The sequence below is a fragment of the Antechinus flavipes genome, chromosome 4 (assembly GCF_016432865.1).
Source record: "Antechinus flavipes isolate AdamAnt ecotype Samford, QLD, Australia chromosome 4, AdamAnt_v2, whole genome shotgun sequence".
NCBI classification, from domain to species: domain Eukaryota; kingdom Metazoa; phylum Chordata; class Mammalia; order Dasyuromorphia; family Dasyuridae; genus Antechinus; species Antechinus flavipes.
The window spans coordinates 137375289-137397869 of record NC_067401.1 but is presented as its reverse complement, the minus strand read 5'-3'; the positions used below and the strand labels follow the sequence as shown (position 1 = coordinate 137397869).

Below are 22581 nucleotides of genomic sequence, written 5' to 3'. Positions count from 1 at the left end.
ATTTGTCTCCAAACCAAATTAATTATTCATTCCAGTTTAATTCAGTAATCATTTGGTTAGCCCAGTATGTAGGTAAAATGGATGTAAAAACAAAAATGAAATGGTCAAGAATCTCAAATTCTCCTGGAATATTCTTACCTGAGTCTTTTCCCCTAAACTTGCTCTTCTTCTGACATTTTTATTTTGATCTGGCTTCATCAGTTAGTGATGAATAGTTTAAAAATTAGTGATGAATAGTTTAAAAATAGTTTAAAAAATAGTTTAAAAACTTATTCAGAAATTCTTAGTGTTGGGTTGATAAAAATGTTTTTAAAGTGATTTGATAACTGTATTTCAATATATCTTTTTTACTCCTGTGCATTTTGTTTTGTACATTTAAAGACACTATTCTGAGTAGAGGTTCCAAAGAATTCAAGGCCCAAAGAAAGCTTAAACTTGCCTTATGTTTTACTATGGCTCTTCCATCTTCTCCTACATTGACTTTTTTTTTTTTGAGTCTTTTCAATTTTAGCTTTACAAGTCTTTCAAATACAAGGTTGCCTCTGTATTTTTATCACCGCTCTCCCTCCCACCCTGAGACCCTGATTACCACTTATTAGATGATCATTTTATATGGATATAATGGCTTCTTAATTTGTCTTTTCACCTTTCTCTTTTACCCTCCAATTCATCCTTCCCTTCACTGCTAGATTAATCTTCTTTGTGCAGCAATTTGATTATATAATCTTTCTGTTTAAAATTTCTCAATGACTCTATGACAAAAAAGCAGGACAGTTCTGCTTGGTCCTAGAGGATAGGAAGAAATAGGAATATGCAATAGATGGATATTATAGGAAAGCACATTTTTTGCTTTAACATAGGGAGTGACTTCTTCATAATTGTTAGTGTAACATCTAGTTCCCTTATATATTAAAACTCTAGGAGGGTAAGGGCTGAATCTCTTCAATTGTGTCTGATTCCATTATGCCATTTGGGTTTTTCTTGACAAGGATAATGGCGTTGTTCACCATTTCCTACAGAGGAGGAACAGAGGCAAACAGGATTAAATGACTTGCCCCCAGGGTCACACAGCTAGTAAGTGTCTGAAGCCAGTTTTGAATGCACCTAAGAACAGTCTTCCTGACTTCAGGCCTGACACTCTGCCCACTGTGCTATCTAGCTGCCCCATGAGCTAAACTTTTAATTTTCCTCAAACACCTAGGCTTAAGTGCATAACAGCTACTTGGTACCATGTAGTTTGGTGGAAGAGCACTAACTTGGCGTCAGAAACCCTAGTTAGAGCTCTTTTCTGGACTTATCAGGGAAGGGTGTGTGTGTGTGTGTGTTCAGTACAGTCATTTAACCTTGTATTAAGTTATAAGAAAAGTGATCCGTAAAACTTAAACCACTAACTTTATAATCGATAGATGGATGAGTGATGGATGGATGGAGAGAGAGATGGATAGATAGGTGGAAGGAAGGGTAGGGAAGGAGAGGAAGAGAAGGGAAAAGAATTGAATGAGGGAAGAGGGGAAAGAGACAGAAACTGAGAGACACACACTTACAGAGACAGACACAAAGAAAAGACACAGAAAAAGTGACTGAGGCATTTAGTAAGGCTTATTATTATATGCCAGGTACTTACTGTGCTAAGTGTTGAGATAACAAGTATATGCAAACAAAACAGTCCCTGCCCTCAAAGAGCTTACATTCTACTGAAGAAGACAGTACATAAAGGGGAAATGCATAACTGGAGAATGTTTGTTGGAAAGTGATTGGTATCCAAAAAAAAAAAAAGCATAATAATAATTTAAAAAGAAACGTAAAGTGTTATACATGTGTGGCCTATCACCATCGGTCTTCCTCCGCTGTCTGGGATAAGGCTCCCTCCACTTTGTGTTGGGCTATCTAATGGGAGGATCCCACTTGACTACATCACAATGTTCGGAGGATGGCGTCACGCCCTCAGGAAAAGAGCCAGTTCGAGGCTGGAAACTTATTCACACTTTTGCAGAGGGTGGTATATCAGAATATTCCGAGCCAGCTCGTTGATTGGCTGCACTCCAAGCCCTGGCCCGGACCCGCCCCCCCTTCTCGCTCTCGCTTAGCCGGCCTTGGGCTTGCGCACCTGGATTCTTCGCTCCCCAGATATGCGATTGGAGCTGGGAACCACCCCTTCTTAACTCGCGCTGGTTCTCGAGGGCTCTGCGTCCTAGCGTCTCCCGGGACAACCCTCGAGCTCTTCTCAATGGAAAGAAAAAGGCGGTTAATTTATTGGGGAGAGCGGTCAGGAGAAAAGGCCAATTTAGAGCCCGAGATCTGGCTCTTGCAAAAACTAAGCTTCGGCCCACCCAAAGCTTCGGAGATCGCAGAGAGGATTTGGGGCAGGCGATGGGGCACAACGATCACCTGCAGACCATGGAGTGGGGGAGGGAGGCTGCGTCCACTTTGGCCGAGAGTGATACGGACAGCGGAATGGGGGCGTGCGGGCGCATGAAGAGCCGTGGGTAAGAGTGCCCGCTGCTCTCCCTTCTCTGCCTTGGATATCCCTGCTGCAGCCCACCGCGCCCCCATCCCACCGCGTCCTCCTAGCTCCGTTCCGGCCCCCTCCCACCTGTGCAGCCAGCCCTTTGCTGCATATTCCATGATTGTAAACATAATCCCTAAACTCACCATATTCCCTCGAGTCCTTCCACTAACTCCTCACCTTCCCTTCACTCCTGTACCCATACTCTATTCTCCATCTCTGTAGACCCCTCTAAAATACGTTTCTGACTCTCTTCATCCCCACATGCTCTTTCTTGACCAAACCCAACCCCTTTTCTCTGTGCCTCAGTTTACTCATCTGCAAAATGAGCTCTAGATCTATGATAACTGTGGACCTCCTCCATTAGCCTTCCAAATCTTACCAAATCCTTCCATTCTACCACAAAAAAGGTTTCTGGCAGCCTATGTTTCTCAAGAGTCTTAATCTCCTATGTGCAAAGGATTCCTTTGCAACAAATACCTACCTTCATTTCTTTGGAGGAACCTTCCCAGAAGGGGAATTTTAGGACTTCCTCAGTGCACTCTCTTATCGCCTCCCTAGGTGACATACTAGTTTCTCATCTTGGGTCAAAATTCTTGGAGCTAAAATAAAAGCTCTATAGTAGATTTGAAGCCTGGAGACCCAGTATCCATTTGTTGGATAATTCTAATATATTTAGGCCTTATTGAGAGCAAAGTTGGCCACACAGAATCACAAAATTAAAAGGGACCTTGATAGTTATCTTGTCTAATTAAGCATCTAAGGCTGGGAGAGGTTGAATGAAATATCCCCAAATCAGTCTATCAACAATCGATCACGTTTATGCTGATTACTAGGCACTATATTAGGCACTAGGTACAAATGACAAAAATGAAAGTCCTTAACCCTCAGGGATTATCCATTCTACAGGGAAGACAAGTACACATATAAATATATACAACTTAAGTACAAGATAGTTTATTGAGAGGTATCAGAAGAGAATTTATGAGAAAATGGCACTGAATTCCCAGTCCAGTGCTCCACTATACAATTTCAGCCAAGCAATTCCATTTTTTAAAACCTTATCTGAAGAATTCTCTAATATATCCATCCAGCAGTATAAAAAGATGGACTGTGAGCTACTCAGCAGTATTATTATTGCTCTTGGTAGGTGGCAGTATTATTAATATGCACTTTACATTGGCAAAACATTTAAGCAATTATTTAAACCTCCCCATGTTGCTGGTTTCCAATTTTACAGAGGATTGTTCCAAGTCTCCTGCTGAACTAGTGCAAGGGCCAGAAATAGAAGCTAAAGAGTTACAGACTCCCAGGTCTGAGGTTCAGCTCTATCTCCTGGCATTGGTTGTCTCATGTATTGCAGCTGTTTTTTTTTTTTTAAAGCAACCCCCCCAAAGAAAAAAATATCTTAAAGCACTTTCCAGCTGTGGCCTCATCAGTCCCTTTGATAGTTTAAGGTTAAAGTTTTTATAGTCGCTTTGCTCAGATTTTTTTGTTTTAAAGAAACTGGCATAGAAAGGACACAGTTATTTAGTGCCTGTTGAGCAATGAACCAAAGGCCAAATTGAAATTAAATTCTGATTTCACAGGTTCCCATCTGCTTTCCAGGAAGGCCTTTTTCTTCCAGGATTACTTAGGTGACATAGTAGATAGAACGCTGAACCCAGAATCAGGAAGTCTCATCTTCCTGGGTTCAAATCAGGCCTCAGATGCTTACTGCTTTTACTTACACTCACTTAACTGTGGGATCCTAGACAAGTCACTTAACTCTGCTTGCCTCAGTTTCCTCATCTGTAAGTTGAGCTGGAGAAGGAAATGGCAAACCATTCTGGTATCTTTGCCAAGACCTCAAGTAGGGTCACAAAGAGTGGGACAGTACTGAACAACTATAAAGACTTTGCTTTTGGATTTTTGTTCATATGACATTGAAGAGTTTGTCCTGTTTCAGCCCCATAATCATTTGCGTCCATTCGTAGGGGCATTTAAAGAGAGGTGGTCAGGATTTTAGAACTCCTTAGCATGTGGTGATAAGGGAGAGCAAAACTTCTTCTTTTAGAAAAATAATCCAGTTTATTATCTTATTATTATTAGCACCATGCTAAAATGAAGGAAATCATTGGGGTTGCTTTTGTTAACTATCTTAGGTGAATGAGACTGGAGTCCCCTTGGAAAGCTGAGCCAAAACACTCTTTGGGTTACCAAAACAAGTTGAATATCTCTGTTTGGCTCCTGTGGTTAGCATGGTGACACACCTATAAGGCTTTTGCTTTTCATCTTCCATTATTCTTGCACAATTAGTCTCTGGAGTATGGCTGCCTAGGCTCATGGGAATTTAAGTCCAAATACTCTTAGGATATCCCTGTAGACCACATTTCCCAGCTACACTCTGGAGGTTGATTATACTCTTATTAATGCTTCATATCCATCACCTCCCAGGAACGATCAAAAAATCCCAAAGGAAAAGATCTTAGTGATCATTAATGCATGAATTCTTTGGAATTTTTTCTAGGTACACTCCAAAGAAAAACCGAGTGTATGTTAATATGATACTAATGTATGAAAAAAAAAAAGATTATCAGACCGTATAGCACTGAACTTTGTGAATCCTTTCACTTCTTTGAGGAATTGGACATTAGAAGTCACAATTGCATTGGAACAGAACAGGATTCCAGAGAGAAGACCTGGGTAAAAATCCTGGCGGCTCTTTGGAAGATTTCAGTTCCAATTCAGATATTTATTAGCTGTGTGAGCCTGGGCAAATCATTTTAACTGCTGTCTGCAGTTTCCTGTTTTGTAAAACACTTGCCTGTTTTATAAAACCTTTACAGAGTTGTAGTGAAGCTCAGGTGAGATAATATGTAAAGTGTTTACAAATAGGGATAGATAAATGCTAGCCCATTACTGCCTCTATGAGCTTGGGAAAGTCACTTTCCTCTAAGTTTCCTCTTCTAGATAATGAGAAGTTGGGCTGAATTATCTCTTAAGATCCCTTTTGGCTTTAACTCTTAGGAGTATAAGGTTCAGCATGCCTTCTGCTCTCCTATATTTCCTCACATGTGACATTCCTCACAATGGCCATTCCTCTTCTTTCTTCACTTCCACAAGGGCATTAATATCAGGTGGTGCAATGGAGTGATGGCTGGATTTAGAGTGGGAAGCCTGGGTTCAAATTAAGGTTTCCTGCTGGCATGATCTTGGGGAGGAAGGGTTCCACTTCTGGAGCCCTCATCTGCAAAATGAGAGAGTTAGATTAGATCTCCTTTAAGGATATTCCCAGGCCCTAAGGTCCTATGACATTGTAATGCCTTTTTAAATTTTTTTTTTAATTTTGAGGATGTAAGGTGTTTATTATAATTTGAGGAAATGAGATTGCTTCTACTGACCACACAGGATAGTCACATTAATTGGCTGTCATATTTTCTACAATTAATCAGCACAAGCTTCATTATCAAAGCATTTTGTTTTATAGCTATTATGTACTGGGTGTTTAGTTGTATGAAAAAATAAAGTGATACACAGTCTTTGGGCTTCTCCCGGGGGGAGGAGAGGGAGGGAGAGGAAAAGGAGGGGAGGGTGAAAATATATGTATACAAGTAAACTATCATTTATAATATATATACAATACATATGTACCATATATAATATACAATAAATGAATAAGAATATGGTTAAATCCATAAGAAAGACAAGATTTGGGGAGGGTCCTTGATCTCTACTTGAAAGAACCCTAGGGGGTCATTTACTCCAACTCATCATTTTAGATAGGAAAGTGAGACACCCAGATTGAATGGTTTATCCAAGACCAGACAGGTAATAAATGTAAGATGCAGGCCTTCGGGCCTTGTTGTATAACTCTATAGTCACTATTTTTTCCACTGTACCATATTGCTTGCCTGGGAACTTATGAATGGGGCTGTAAGAAAAAGCTCCATGGAACAGATGGCACCTTATATGGGACTTAATGAAAGAAAAAGAGTAGATGTGGAAGTTCTGGTTTAGGCACATGAGCATAATGTATGCAAATGCCTAGAGGTGAGAAAAGTCAGAATAAGATCTAGCTCACAGAGAGTCTCCAGTTGGATTGAATGAAAGTACCCAAAGGTAAATTGAGAATGGTAATTGGGAGCCATATTATTGAGGACCTTGTTTCTCAATTAGACCAAGGAGTTGATTTTTCCTCTATTAAGACTATGGGGTAGCCATTAAAAATTTTGGAAGAGAGGCAGTAATATAATCAAATCACCTAAATTCAATTTTAAAAGTATTAAGTCAGATACTGGAGATAGATACAAAGAGAAAAATCAAACAGTCTAGTCCTTGTTCCCCTTGATGAGTCAAATTCAAAATGTATACAAAGTAATTTCAGTGAGGAAATGAGCACCAATGACTGACTGGATGGATGGATGGAGAATTGGGTAAAATCTCTTTTTTTTAAGTAGGTGGCTTTTTGAATTGCACTCTGGAGGAAATTAGAAATTTCATAGATTAGATGTAAAGAAGGAGAGCATTCCAGACTTGTTGCTGGTAGTCCTGAATTGAGAGATGTAATGTTTTTCTATGAACATTAGGGAGTGATTGAAATTTTTTAAAGTGGAGGTAGGGCACTCAGACTTGATGCTTTGAGAATATCAATTTGGTAACAAAGTGTGATAAAAGGATTGGAGAGGTTTGTAGGAGCCTATTAAAATAGTTAACAAGGCAAGTCTTCATCTGACTACCTGGCAACAGTATCCTCATCCTCCTTCCCCATATTCCACCCCGGTCCCAATCATGTTTCCTCTTGACATGTATCTTCTTTTTCCCCATCAAGACTACTCTTTTGGACCAGATTGCACCTGAAAAAAAAATGTACATGAGAGTGGGGTATATAGTGGGATTTTCTTTCTTAGGAATGGTCTTGATATTAATAGTAGGAAGAGAAAGGGGGTGACAAACACTTTTCCCCTTATATTATTTTTAAAAATTATTATAGCTTTTTATTGACAAAACATATGCATAGATAATTTTTCAACATTGACCCTTGCAAAAACTTCTTTTCCAACTTTCCTTTTTCTTCCCTCCAACCCCTCCCCTAGATGGCAGGCAATCCCATACTTGTTAAACATGTTAAAGTATATGTTAAATACAATATATGTATACACATTTATACAGTTATCTTGTTGCACAAGAAAAATCAGATTTAGAAAGAAGGTAAAAATAACCTGGGAAGAAAAACAAAAATTCTAGCAAACAACCACAGAAAGAGTGCAAATGCTATGTTGTGATCCACATTCATTTCCCAGTATTCTTTTGCTAGGTGTAGCTGGTTCTGTTCATCACTGATCAATTCTACCCTTATATTCTAATTTGTATTTTATTTACTGGTGGTACTTGTCTCTCCCAATAGATTGAAAACCTTTATCATTGCATTGCCCCTAAGTGTTTGTCAGTTGAATGAATATAAAGCACAAGAGATATCCTAATTATATAATTGTAGGCAGATCAGAGTCCAAAGAGCAAATCAGATAGTGATCTTGGAGAACTTTGCCACTCTGGCCTATTACCTCATCTATAAAATGAAGAGGGTACTGTGTATTAGATGATTTCTGAAGTAACTCCCAGTGCTAAATCTATTTTGTTAGGTAATCTGTTTTGTTAGGTAAGAAGTGGAAATGCATCTTTGTTCTGCCTCATTTGTGTCTGAATCCCAGTGCCTGGCAAGTAGTAAATGTTAAATGAATTCTAATTGGAATTGAAAAGAGAAGAGAAAATTCTCTTTTAATCTCATTCAGAAATTGGGCCAGGTGATCTCTAGAGATTCTTCTGCAAGCCCAAGGTGGATTTTTAAAGTACCTTTAGCCAATAGTGCCATCATTGATACTGAATTGTGAGTAGATGTCTGTGGAATCCAAAGAAAGGCCAGCAGTACTGGCAAAAATGGGAGAGGAAAAAAAGGAAATAATAGAAGATAGTAGAGAGATGGAAAGAAGGTTTCTAGTGATAGAGGCTTGATTTTTTTTTTTCTTTTTGACATCTGTCCACTTGGGCGAAGACTAGAGAGAGGGAGAGAAGGAACACAGCCCATCCCAAATTGAAAAGACTGACATGAGAGTCAGTTGCCTTACCTCAGTTCAGTATTAACCTGACCTTGAAGGCTTGATAAACACTAACTCCCTGAACTGAGGGTGGAGCCCAAGATATGTCTACAAGAGTAAGGCCAGGTAATCTAGGGGAGGGGGTGGAGGGAAGGAGGGGAAAATTTGGAGCACAAAGTTTTGCAAGGATCAATGTTGAAAAATTAGCCATGCATATGTTTTGAAAATACAAAGCTTTAATTAAAAAAAAGAAGAGTAAAAACAAAGTAAAGATTTCTTATCATTAAATTCTTTTGGAATGTGACTCAGAATTTACCTGCTTAGAGGGAGGGCCTGACTACCGGCAGTTGAAACCAGATGACTCAGTTCATAGCATCTCTGTCATCTCTAGGGTGGCTTTGGGCTAATGATGTAATCTCTCTTGGGCCTCAGTTTCCATATCTGTGAAATTAGGGGATAAGTATGGAGAAATTTTCTACCTCTAAATCTATTGTCATGGAATCATATGATCCTATGACCTGTATGATTGAGATTTTATCTTTCAGTTCAGTGGCCTAAGTTGCTTTTCTTGTTGAAATAGGTAAGACCACCCAAGTTGTTTGTAGTGCGAGTACCAGTCCTCATAAGCAACAACTTTTCTAAGGAAAATCCAAACTGACTTTCTTCATTCCTGCTTTTCATCACACAGAGATATTGTGAGGAAGCTGTTAGATTAAGTAACACTTCATGAGAACAGAGGCTCTGTTTTATTCAAATTTATCTCCTCCCAACACCTCCAGAAATGGCGTCCTGGGCTTGGAGTCCGTGCTCATGTGCAGTAGGTTCAAATGCTGAGTCTTCCATTTACTACTGATTTTGGCCAAATTGTTTAACCTTTCCAGGCCTCAGTTTCTCTATCTGTTAAAAAACAAACTAAATGAGAGAGTTGGATTAGCTGACCTTTAAAGGCTCTTCCTGCTCTAAATCCCTGATCTTGCATTTTGCTTGGTATGTAAAGGGATAATTAATAAATAAATGTTCATTAAATTAATATATCAAGTAAGATATATCAAGTAAGATAGAAAATATATATAGATATATATATAAATGGGCTTAAAATACTATACAAATGTAAGGGATTATTAATAAAATCTGCCAATGCAGGTATGTGAACAGGGAAGGGAATGTAAAAGGGGCCCCCATCATTGATTTGAGAGATTCCATCCTGGAAGAAGAGGAAAGGGGGTAAGTATACAGTGGGGTAAATGATACTAGGGGCCAGGGTATATGGGATGCTGGGGACAGGAGTAAGGGAGGAATTATACTGAAACTAGAGAATTTGAATAGAAAAAGAAAATGGTGAGGGAGTAATTTACAAAGAGATTGGTGAGGGAACCTGGATTTTAAATCTGCCCCTGGGTTTAATTTATGGTAAGAAGTCTAGTACAGCATCCAGAGAACACAGAGTATAAATATTGTTGAGTAAGTCACATATATTTATTAAATGCTCTAGTTGGGATGCATTCAAATAACACACATAGACCTTCCATCAAAGAGCTCACATATAATTGGGAATACAAGCCAACTGAAATATGTAATTAATATTTCTAAGTTGTCTGAGAGGCAAAGGTTGGGGATTGCGTTGGCTTCATAGGGAATGAATGGGGCTAGTCCAGGAAAATTGGATCAGGCTCAGAACTGTGATAAAAGGGGTATGTGTTGGATGGGGAATAGAGGTGGGGTTATTTATATAATGTAGGACAATTGGTTCAAAACTTTGGGGGGTAGCAGGAGATTGTCAGGAAGTCAGTTTGGATCACCACAAGGACTCTATAATTATATATACATATATGTATATATATATATATATTTTTTTTTTTTCCCCATTTACATGTGAAAACAGTTTTAACATTCTTTTTTCAGATTTTGAGCTCCAAATTCTCTCTCTCATTCTTGTAACCTCTCATTAAAAATTAGGCAAGCAATTTGACATAGATTATACATGTGCAGTCATGCATTTTTACAATTTAATATTTTTTCCTCAATTATATGTAAAAAAAAATTCTAACATTCTTTTTTTTTTTTTTTTTCAAATTTTGAATTCTAAATTCTACCAAAAGGACTCTAAAGCAAAGCATAGGGAGACATGTCAGGAATTTTGAAGGTGAATGGAGCAAGAATCAATATATAAATTTATCATTGATCCTATTAGGGGTAGGCTCCATGCCAGTAGGGTAGCATTAGCTTAAGCCAGTATCCCACTTACTCTCTTACTGGTCTCTTTGGGGCTTTAAAAAGTTAACAGATTTCCTCAGTGCACCTAATTGTACCCTCTGGGAATAACTCCTTCACCTGGTAGGTAGAGCTTGCCTCTTGAGTTGTAGTATCCAGCCTGGCACAATCTCTGTCTAATAGAGCTTGTTTACCAGTTGCCACCATGCATTGGAAGGTTTCAGCCTGCTCTGCAGAGTCACAGGAGAGAAAATTCAGGTCTGGGGTTGGTTGCCCAACTCCCTAAGGTCATACAGTTAGCAGCAAAAAGAGGAATCAGTCCCTGCTTTGAATTTGCAGTACGGGGTGGGTTGGAGATTTTTTAACATTAAGCCCTTGTTTTGGTATTAGGGATGCTTTTGCCATCCAAATGAACAAGGAAGGAGGTCCCCCTGGAGGTGGGTTCATGTAATTGCTCTCTATTCTTCCAGTGGCCCCACTTTTATTATTTTCCCAGAACTCCATCCCCAGAGATGCCGCAGTTCCTGACCTTGGAAGAAGTGGAATTGGGAGAATCTGATGAGAGAGAGGACATCTCTGTAGAAGGTGAATCAAGAGAAGACGAAACGCTGACTTTTGTTGAAAAAGATCCTGTGGTAGCCTTACAGAAGTGTTCCTCTCAGCGTCATAAAAGGAGGAAGAGAAAAAGGTTAGAAATGGAAGATGGAAAGTGGGAGAGGGGAGGATAGACTCAGGAGACAAGAACCTTAGAAACACAGAAAACTAGATAGGCACTGTGGAACTTAGAGACTGGGGAGAGCAGCTTGTTATAAAGAAGAGAGGGTCCAGAAAGAGAGGAGACTGGTGGGAGAAAGTATAAAAACCCCTCGATTATCTGCTTTAATAAATGTGGGCAGTATGGTCAAACTCAGAAACAAGATCTACTAAACCAAATTCCTATGGAAGCATATTGATAGAGAAAACCACAGATTAACATTATCTATGTTCTTTTGGGTTTTCTTTTTGGCAATTTCTTACAAATAAATGCTGCCTATGGGAATTCCAACCATTCCGAATAAAATAAAAGAATAAAATAATTTTTAAAAAAATAGAGTTCCTTTGACTCTAAATTTCTTGTGTCTCCTCTGTTTGGCATGCTCCTATCTTCTATAGAAAGAAGAGAAATAACATATTAATAATGGAAGTGTGAGATATGCTCTTAAGCATAATATAAATTTCCATCTAATGGATCAAATATTTTTATCTTTATGGTACTTACTATTGTAACAGCTATGTCCACTTTGGGCCTTTAGATTTATCCTACAGTTGGAAACCAGTTACAGTATAGTAAGGAATCAGGTTGCCCTAACAATTCAAATTTTAAGGATCCTTTCCCTCTCAATCATGAATGGAATATTTTTTGATATAGCTCTCTGATTTGTGAGTCTTGCCATCCCGTGGTCCTTTTCGGTTTCTCTGTCTCTGTCTTGCTGCTTTTTTTTTTCTCTTTTCCAGATGATTGGTGATCAATCTATCCAATTGCCGATATGATAGTGGTGAGCATTTTATGTTTGGGGTATCAAGTTTCATTGGTGTTAATTAGATTCTTTGGAAGGGTGAAAGCAATTTCACTTTAAGGATCCAATTCCTTAAGGATCCAAGGAAATAATTCTAAATCCTATTTTTCCTTTCTCATTCAATTTCAATTTTTTTCAGTCATATCCAACTCTTCATGACCCCATTTGGGGTTTTCTTGACAAACATACTGAAATGATTTGCCATTTCCTTCTCCAAATCATTTGACAGATAAAGAAATTGAGGCAGAGTTAAGTGACTTGGTCATACCACTAGTAAGTTTCTGAGGTCATATTTGAACTCAGGAAGATGAGTCTGCCTGACTCAAGACTTGGCAGTGTTATGTACTATACCACCTAGCTTTTCTCCCTTTTCATAGTTTGAGCTAAATATCCAGGACTTTCCTGGTTTCCAACAAAGGAAGCCAACAAAATACACACCTTCCACACACTTTATACCTCTAGTTGTCATTGTCAGTTGTATGGACAGCAACTTTGAGCTATATATGGTGTGAAAATGAATAAGGTTATGATCACACAAGGTTTAGAGGGGAGTCATCCTTGCACATCCCATTCAACAGTTTTTTTTCCCTTTGCCTTTTTATACTACCCTCCAGATTAGTAGCAAACATAGCTAATTTGAATTTTTTATCCCTCCTTTCCTTTTACCCTCCTCCCTTAGACAGCAAGCACTCTAATATATATTAAACATGCACAATTCTTCTCTACATATTTCCACATTTATCATGCTGCACAAGAGAAATCATTTCAAAAAGGAAAAAAGTGAGGAAAAAAAGCAAGAAAACAAAAAAGATGCAAATACTGTGTTGTGATCCACATTCAGTTCCCACAATCACAGTTAATCAAAAAACAGTGGGCAGCCCCAAAATAAATGATATTTTTTAGTAAGTATATGTTAATCTTTTTTTCCCCAGACATTTGAAACTCTTAAGTTTTGCTTGGGCTTAGGATCATAAATCTCATTTTGGAAGAGACTTAGTGATCATCTAGTCCAATGCCTTTATTTTACAGGTGAGGAAATTGAAGTCCAAAGATGTTAAATGATTTGCTGTGATTCATGCAGATACTTTGTAGATGAGTCAGGATTGTGACCCAAGTCCTCTTTGATACCAAGTCTGATAAATTTTTGTTCTCTGAGTCTTCAGTAAACTGATAGTGTTTAGAAACAATTCAGTTTGTTCTTTTTTGTTGTTCTTTCTTTCCTCAATAATATTTTATTTTTCAAATTGCATGTAAAGATAGTTTTCAACATTCATTTTTGTAAGATTTTGAATTCCCAAGTTTTTCTCCCTCCCTCCTAAAATAGCAGGCAATCTGCTATAAATTATATACATATACAATCATTTTAATCAGTTTATTCTCTATAGCAAAGATAAGCCACGAATTTAGGGTGAAGTTTGCCACAGATAAGCCATACAAACTGTATTCTTCAAATTGTACCTATCTCCTTTGCTTCTCAGTGATAATGCCAGCTTCTCACGAGGGTGGCTGGAAGGAATAGAGAGCAGAAGGGCAGCTGGGTGGTGCAGTAGGTTAGAGCACCACCTATGGAGTCAGAAAGACCTGAATTCAGATCGGATCTTAGGGTACTAGCTGTGTGTGACTCTGGACAAGTCACTTAACTCTAATTGCCTAAAAAAAAATGCAGACAATGTGCAATTTGCTTGACACAATGTAGGTTTTCTCCCATTCTCCTTCATGATCTGACGTGCTCTTTCTGTGTGTCTAATGCAGTTCGTCGGGCAGCTAGACTGTATGGCTTACGTGAGGGAGGGGACCATGATGACTGGACTCTTTATTGGACAGACTTCTCAGTGTCCCTAGAACGTGTAATGGAAATGAAAAGTCACCAGGTACTAGAGCCTGAATCAGTCCCTAGTGTAGGGGAAGCATCTGCTGGGGGAGCATTGGGAATATGAACCCAAGCCAGAGGCACTGTGAGAATTGGGTATGGGTATTTTCATTTCCTCCTTGGAGTTGAGATTGGAGCTCATACCTTCTGGCTTTCTTTGCAGAAGATCAACCACTTCCCTGGAATGAGTGAAATCTGCCGAAAGGACCTGCTGGCCAGGAATATGAGTCGTATGATAAAGCTTTTCCCTAAAGAATTCCATTTTTTCCCTAAAACGTGGTGTCTTCCAGCAGAGTAAGTGTAATTCTTTTCCTACTTTAGTCTTCTCAACTTTTCCAGTCAATCAGTGAGTCAACAAGCATTTCTCAAACTAGGTACGAGGCATTGGTGGATCACAAAGCCAAAAAGGAACTATTCCCTGTCCTCAATGGGCTTATATTCTGATAGTAGAGACAACTTGCATATATGTAGCTCCATACAAAACCCAAACAAAACTAGCAACTGGAGGGATGAGGGAGGGCCTCCTGTAGACTTGTTTCTGGAAGGAAACCAAGGATTCCAAAAGACAGGCAGAGGCAAGAAAACAAATCAGTACAAAGGCAGACATTGGAGATGGAATGATGTTTGTGAGGAACAACAAGAAAGCCTGTTTAGTTAAAGTAGTTATCCACTTGTTTCAAACTCTATGGCTCCATTTGGAATTTTCTTGGCAAAGATACAGGAATGGTTTGCTATTTCCTTTTCCAGTTCATCTTATAGATGAAAACTTATCTTATAGGGAAAAACTGAGGCACACAGGGGTAAGTGACTTGCCCAGGGTCACTCAGCTAGGAAATGTTTGAGCTCACATTTGAACTCAGGAAGATGAATCTTACTGCTTCCAGATTGGGCTCTCTATCTACTGCCCAGGAATTTTTTTTTTTTTAAATAAAAGCCAACTATTATTATTAGTTCTAAACTCAGGAGTTTTTTCTGTTTGTTTAAAGAGGAAGGGACAAGTTTATAATGGTTCTTAAGCATTTTGTGAACTTAAAGTACTCTATAAATGTTAGTGATCATTTTTATTATCTTATCAACGTCATTGCCTTCTACAGTTTTTATCTTTTTGTTTTTAAAGAGTTAGTCTTGGTTTAAGCTGTATTCCCAACTAATATATTTCTTATTTCCTATTTCCTCTTCACTCCCTTTGGTAGTTGGGGGGATTTGCAGAACTATAGCCGATCAAAAAAATTTAAAACTTTTATCTGTAAGCCGGACTCTGGTTGCCAAGGGAGAGGTATATTTGTTACTCGGTCTGTGAGAGATATCAAACCAGGAGAAGATATGATCTGCCAACTTTATATATCAAAGGTAATTTTAAAAGGTATTTTACCCAGGGCCACAAAAATTAGTATCTTTGCAGGATTAGAACTCCAGGTCTAATGAATCACTAAGCTACTATCTTAGCAAGAGAATTTCTCTTTTTTTCAATAAATCTCTAGTCTCTTATTAGCCTGAGGATGAGAATCCCATTGAAGAATTCACAGAATTTTGAGGTTAATTGATTGTCTATTTTTAGAGATTTTGAAATCAGGCCTGTCTTTGGGTATATAATCTATCTGTAGCTTTTTTGTTATCTCCAGATAATGCTTCCATGATCATTTTTATCTTCAGACATTTTTCAGGGTTATAATTTTAGCAGTAGAATTCCTGGGTTAAAGAATCGTTTTTTCTTCCCATCTTTTAATGGTACAGTCTGGAGGGAGATAGTGCTGAAGAGTGATGGCATGTGGAGTTGTACACAGATACTTTCCCCCAAAGTTCTTCTTTGCTTGTCCTAATCTCAGACTTCTTTGTTAGGTGGATAAGTACACTATTTTATAGACAAGATACCCTGACAATCATTGAGCTTAAATGCCTTGTCCAGTTTCACCCAAGAAGTTAGGAGCAAAGGATTGGACATCTTGATGTCCACTAGCCCTGGTCCATATCTCAAGAATGGACTAGAGAGGAGAGCAGCAACAAACTGCAGCTCCTCCCAAGTCACCTGTCTCTCTTTCCTTCTCTCATTCAGCCTTTTATTATTGATGGATTCAAGTTTGACCTTCGGATTTATGTGTTGGTGACCTCCTGTGATCCTCTCAGAATCTTTGTGTACAAGGAGGGTCTGGCTCGATTTGCTACTACCTCTTATTCTAATCCTTCTTCAGATAATTTGGTGAGTAAGGGTGGTAAAACCTGTCCAGCAGTTAATTTCAGGAATAAGCTACAATCCAGGGGCAGGAAAGATTGGTCCCAATTCAAATCTTGTCTTTCCCTACTTGGTGCATTAACTTAGCACCTGATGCTAAAGGTTCCAAAGGTCAGCACCACTTCCTACAGCTTTTGGATGAAGTCCATCCTGGAGGCAAGGAGATGTAGTAGGTTTTCTAGAGTGTCCATTTCAGCAGGATATAAAACCTATGGCATTTCATTTTAAAAAATCAAACTCTAAGCTCTTAATTTCTTTTGATTTTCTTAAATTTCTCCATCTAAATATGTAAATCTATTAATGAAATAAAAGGACAGAAGCTAACCCCCTGTGGTTCCCTTGAACTGTCATCCAAGATCATAGATTTATAGTTGGAAGGAATCTTAAGAAGGCTCTCTAATCCCCTCAATTTTATAGATAGGGAAACTGAGCCCTGGAGAGGGTAAGGGACTTGTTCAGAGTCCGATGGCTACAGAGTGTCTGATGTATGTCTGCTTGACTTTAGTTCCAGTGTCCTAGCCACTGTACAATACTACCCTATACTGCCAAACTTCCCTCTCATAATCAAATGCCTGCAACAGGTGGTCAGCACTTGATTCCATTTCTTCACCCATAATCTGGCTTCTAATCCCACCACTCAACCCAAATGCCAGGTTATCAATGAAATCATTGCTAAACATAATCTTATTTTTTTTCTCAGTTCTCATCCTTCCTGACCCCTCTGCATCATTTATGGCTGTCGATCACATCTTTCCTCCTCATTTTTTCATCTCTGGTTTTTCCTGATACTGCCCTCTCCTGGTTTTCCTTTCACCTGTTTGACTATTCCTTCCCAACCTTCTTGCTGAATCAATATCCATATCCTGACCCCTGTGTATAAATGTTATAACAGTGCTATATCAGAGCCCTTTCCTCTTCTTTCCCTTCCCTTCTCTTCCTTTCTCCTCTTCCCTTCTCTCTCTTTTCTTCCCTTCCCCTCCTCTCACATCTACATAGAAAGTCTTAACCTCTCTCCCAAGCTTCAGTTTGTCACCAACTGCTCCTGGCTATTCTATAATCATTTCAAATGCCTTATATCTAAAATGGAACTCATTATTTCCCTCCCTAAATCCACTCGTCTTCCCAACTTCCATAGCTCTTTTAAAGGTACCACTATTCTCCCAGATTCTCAGGTTTGCAACTTTGGAAATGTCCTTCACCTGTCACTCTCACCTGCTATCAGCTGCCAAGTCTTACTGAGTCTACCACACATCTCCACACATCCTAGATCAGGATCTTAGCACCTCTCTCCTGCAATATTGCAATATCTTTATTTTTTAAAATGGTATCTTTTTTTTTAACATAATTCTCTCCCCTCTTAAAGTCATCCCATAAAACAAAAAAATATATATTTTAAAGAAAGAAAATGGGGGGGGGGATCAAGAAAACCGATTAATACACTAAAAAAGTCTGAAAATGTGTGCAACATACTAGGTCATTGGACCCCTCACATCCTTTGCAATAATAATCTTTGATCTCCCTCTCTCCACACAGCAAGTTGATATTTTGAAGGCCCAGTGATAACCATGCCATTTTCATGCCATTCAGTCTGTTTCAGGATCCTTCTTTTTCCTCTAGCATAAAATCCAGCTTCCTGTGTTTGTCTCTAAGGCCCTTTACAATCTGACTGTGACTTAGATTTCTAGGTGAATTTCTCACTGGTGAATTTCTCACTGTTGTGTTCCTCCTTTCGTCTCCATATTCTATATCCTCTTTCCCTTCTTTTGTACAGTCAATCAGGTCGGAGACACTTTCTTTCTTTCTTTCCTTCTTTCTGCCTCTTGGAATTCCCAGCTGCTTCAAGTGTTGCTCAGTGCCTCTTTCTACTTGAGACCCTTTCTGATACTTCTGATTGTTAATGCACCATTTCCCCCCATCTTCTCCCAAATCACTTTGTATTTCCTTTGAATATACATTTCATATTTTTTAAATGCCCCTCCCCTCCCCTCTGCCCCATGTAGAATATAAGTTCATTAAAGGTAGAACTGCTTCAGTTTTTGTGTGTCCAATTCCCAGCCCAATGTCTGGCACATGGCAAGATCTATATGATAATTAATAATAATAATAATAATCAATGATTATGAAATGGGATTGAATTATATTGCATTTTTCTTTCTGACTTCCTAAACTCATTGTCTTTTTAGGATGATATATGCATGCACCTGACTAACTATTCTATCAATAAACACAGTTCTAATTTTGTACGGGATGGAAATTCTGGCAGCAAGAGGTAAGTTAAATGTTCCTTTTTCTACCGTACCTCCCGGTGGGGAAAGCTGACTATTCCCTGTGCTTCTATCTAGACTCTGCCCAGGCCCAAGGGTGTACCCAACCTCTGGGTCACAAAAGTCCAGGAAACATTTTGCCCTCCAGACGTGGAATGGTGTCTTCTGTGCCTATAAGCTGTTAATCATTGAAAGGAGGCCAGATCATAAATCCTGGAAGGTTGGGGGAGAAAGAGAGAGAGAGAGAGAGAGAGAGAGAGAGAGAGAGAGAGAGAGATAAACATTGAACTGTTCTGCCAGCAGGATATAAAAAGTGTCCTTGTTACAACTGGCCCTTTTCCTTCTTTCCTTCCTTTCCTCCTTCCTTTCCTTCTTCCTTTCCTCCTTTCTTCCTCCCTCTTTCCCTCTTTCTTTATTTTTTCTTTCTTCTTTCTTTCCTTCTATCTTCTTTTTTCTCTCTTTTTTTCCTTCTTTTTTTCCTCCCAAATCAACAAATATCTTTCATTGTCTGGTCATTTGAAGCACCCTATTAGGTGCTTTTTCATTAATTTGTGTTTTTTTGTGTGACGCAATTAAGTCAGTAATATGTCTCCACTAATGTCATGATGTCCTGTTATATATGATACTCTGGTATGTTTCAAACCTGTGACCAACTTATTCCTGAGAGTCTACAAAGAAAAAGGAGATATAAGGATTTCAGGAATAGATCTAAACCTGAACAATCATTTTCTGATTTTTGGCTTAGGAAAAGGGAGCAGAGAATGCTAAACTGATCAAGGCAAAGAGCTTACTACATAGTAATCTAGCTTCAAAGCAGGAGGAGAGTTGTGTGAATTTGAATGACTGTCCGATTGACTTTGTTCTAAATAGGGTTCTTGACTTTTTGTGTGTTGTGGAGGTCTGGTGAAGTCTACAGAGCCGAGTTCCAGAACTCCTGTCAACTAAAGTAGAAAGTCCCTCCATTAGGCGAAACCAAGAATTTGAAGTAGGTACAGGATGATGATGTCCAGGAAGAGGCACAGCCTGACTCTTATTAGACTCAAGTCTAATAATGTCCTACCTCTTGAGCTACTCACCTACCCACTTTCTGGAGAAGGTTTTAAAGTAAGAAGCCAGACTGCAGAGACTGTAGAATAGACAAATTTGACTGAGAAAGGGAGGACAGATCAGATGGTAATGAACAAAATATATCCCTTCCTATTGAGTAGAGGTCAGTATTAAAAACATTCATCATTCTATTTTTCCCCAGTGCACAGTACAGCTAAATTCTGGGGGTTTTTTGGTTTTGTTTTGTTTTTAGTTTTCTATCTCCTTGGTCAATGTCAATAATAATATAGCAGTAGCACTTATATAGCTCTTTAAAGCTTGTAAAGCACTTCACATATTATCACATTTGATCTGACAGATTGTCAGCTGTCAAGTTTCACTGCTCTCAGTGAGCCTGCCCATAGCCATCTTCTTGTCCTATTTCTAGTTTACTGCTTTTAATCTATTTGAGGGGGTTTGAAAACCAAATATGGTTGATTTTATTTAAAATTTTTTTGTTAAATAAGAGTCATTTAGCTCTGAATGATATCCTAAGAGCTTTTGGTTAAAATTAAATACTTGATTTTACTTCTGGGGGACTTTGGATAATTATTTCTGAATCTTTTAGGTGCTTTTTTGGGCTTGCTTTTAGGTTTGGGGTTCTGTGATTTTAATGCCCCTATGTGGTGACTCAGAAATCCCTTTATAAAGAGTAATAAGAGCTGCCTTTATCTATTTTGATAATCCTAAAATTTTAATCAATATATTATTCCCTGGATCTTCATTATTAAATAGCGTAGTTTTACCTTACTTTTGATATCAACACTGGAACTCTTGACTCCTTTTTCTAGCTTAGTAGTTAGTTTTTAAAATTTTTTCAATAGTATTTTGTTTTCCCAAATATTTGTAAAGATAGTTTTCAACATTCATTTTGGTAAGATTTTGTGTTTCAAAATTTTGTTCCATCTCCTTTACCTCCCCTCTCCCCAAGACAGCAAATAATCTGATACAGGTTAAATATGTGCAATTATTTTAAACATATTTCCATAATTGTCATGTTGTTTGAGAAAAATCAGAACAAAAGGGAAAAAAAAACATTCAAAGGAAAATAAACAAATTAAAAAGGTAAAAATGCTATTTTCTATCTCAAGTCTTAGTCTGATCTGGACATTTGAGGGGGAAATGAGGGAGAAGGAATAGTAGCAGGGTATTCTCAATACATTTGCTCTCCAATCCTGCATGATTTCTATAATTTTATTGTATGTTTTTTCATTCTGGACTTTGGCCTGGAGCCTGTCAGTCCTATGTCCTCTGCCCACATCACTGGTTTCTGAATCTCATCTTCTGCAGCACTGTTTTCAATGTAGCCACTGGACAGTGTAATGAAATGGAAAGAGCAATGGATTTGAACCTGGAGGAATTGAGTTCAAATAATGATAATGTTGGGGCAGCTAGGTAGTGTAATGGACAGAGCACCAGCCCTGAAGTCAGGAGGACTTGAATTCAAATCTGGCCTCAGACATTTAACACTTCCCAGTTGTGTGACTCTAGGCAAAGTCACTTAACCCCAACTGCCTCAACATAAATAAATAAAAATAATGATGACTCTGTCTCTTATGACCTATATATTAATCTTGAGCAAGTTATTTTTTAGGTTTCTCATTGATAAAATGAGGGGATTAAATTAGATCTAGATCCCTTCTAAATCTAAATTCTGAAGATTCCAATGAATTTTTGAGGGGAAGGGTTTGAAGATGGGGGCATGGAGTGAGGAAGGGGAGACACTGGCTCTCCCTCTATTTTCTCCAAATTGCAATTGCAGCAGCACTCCTAGCTTTCTGATCTGGACAGATTTGCCCCTCTATGAAGCCTTCTGCTCCCTACTCCACATACACACACTCTGGGGTTCACCATATTGGTGCTGGATTTAAAGTGGACTTAGTTTCCCCTTCCCATTGTTTTTCCTGCTATGGTATCTCAGAATTCCTGAACTCAAGCAGTCCATCAACCTCCACTTCCTCCATTTAGTAGGGATAATAATACCATCATGTAGTGCTTTTGTTTTTCAGTTTCCAAGATGTTTCAATCTTGACACAACACTGAAAACCTTTGGTTAACCCCTCTCCCTTTTTTTTTTTTTTTTTTAAACATTTAAACATTCATTGTATAGAAAGCTCTCCACCTTCAATGACTACATGGACAAACTTGGCTGTGACACGGTGAAGATGTGGAAAGATATTGAAGATATAATCATCAAGACTTTGATTACTGCTCACCCTATAATTAAACACAACTATCATACCTGCTTCCCCAACCACATCATGAATAGTGCCTGCTTTGAAATTTTGGGCTTTGATATTCTGCTGGATAGAAAACTTAAACCCTGGCTTCTGGAGGTAATCCGATTCAACAGATTTTAAATAAGCACCTTGGTAAGAGATGGACAGGGAATAAGTGTCCCTTGCCCACTTCTAGTCAAGTCATTCCTTTGGTTTTTCTTCTTTTTCACTCAAGTTTTTCTCCCAAGCTCCCTAGTGCCTTATCCCTCAGGGCCAAGTGAGTGTGACCAGCCCGGGAAGTGACCAGCAGAGGGGGACAGACTTCAGGGAATTATACATTTCTCAAGTCCACCCTGATCTCGAAATTCAAACCCAGTTCCTGCTTTGTGAAAATACTGGAGTCCCAGAGGCAACCCCACCTCTCGGTACAAAGGAGGCTCCTGGGAAGGGATATCCTTGATTGGGATCAGGCAAAGACAGGAAAAGAAAAGAGATAAAGCTGTTTTCATTCCTTTCCCTTTCTGTTTACTTAGCCCAGTCTCTTATTTCCCATAGTCCTTTATTT

General features: G+C 38.7%; 1 protein-coding gene across 1 annotated transcript in view; it reads left to right on the top strand.

Annotated features, from left to right (window-relative positions):
- The window catches only part of TTLL6 (tubulin tyrosine ligase like 6), a 48972-nt gene that overhangs the window by 11183 nt on the left and 15208 nt on the right, over window positions 1-22581 (top strand). The window contains exons 2-10 of the mRNA XM_051994739.1: window positions 9724-9804; window positions 11288-11479; window positions 12286-12326; window positions 14100-14218; window positions 14381-14511; window positions 15411-15567; window positions 16271-16414; window positions 18631-18716; window positions 21908-22133. Of these exons, the coding sequence (XP_051850699.1) occupies window positions 14198-14218; window positions 14381-14511; window positions 15411-15567; window positions 16271-16414; window positions 18631-18716; window positions 21908-22133 (765 nt within the window). The 5' untranslated portion in view covers window positions 9724-9804; window positions 11288-11479; window positions 12286-12326; window positions 14100-14197. The remainder of the gene's footprint in view (window positions 1-9723; window positions 9805-11287; window positions 11480-12285; window positions 12327-14099; window positions 14219-14380; window positions 14512-15410; window positions 15568-16270; window positions 16415-18630; window positions 18717-21907; window positions 22134-22581) is intronic.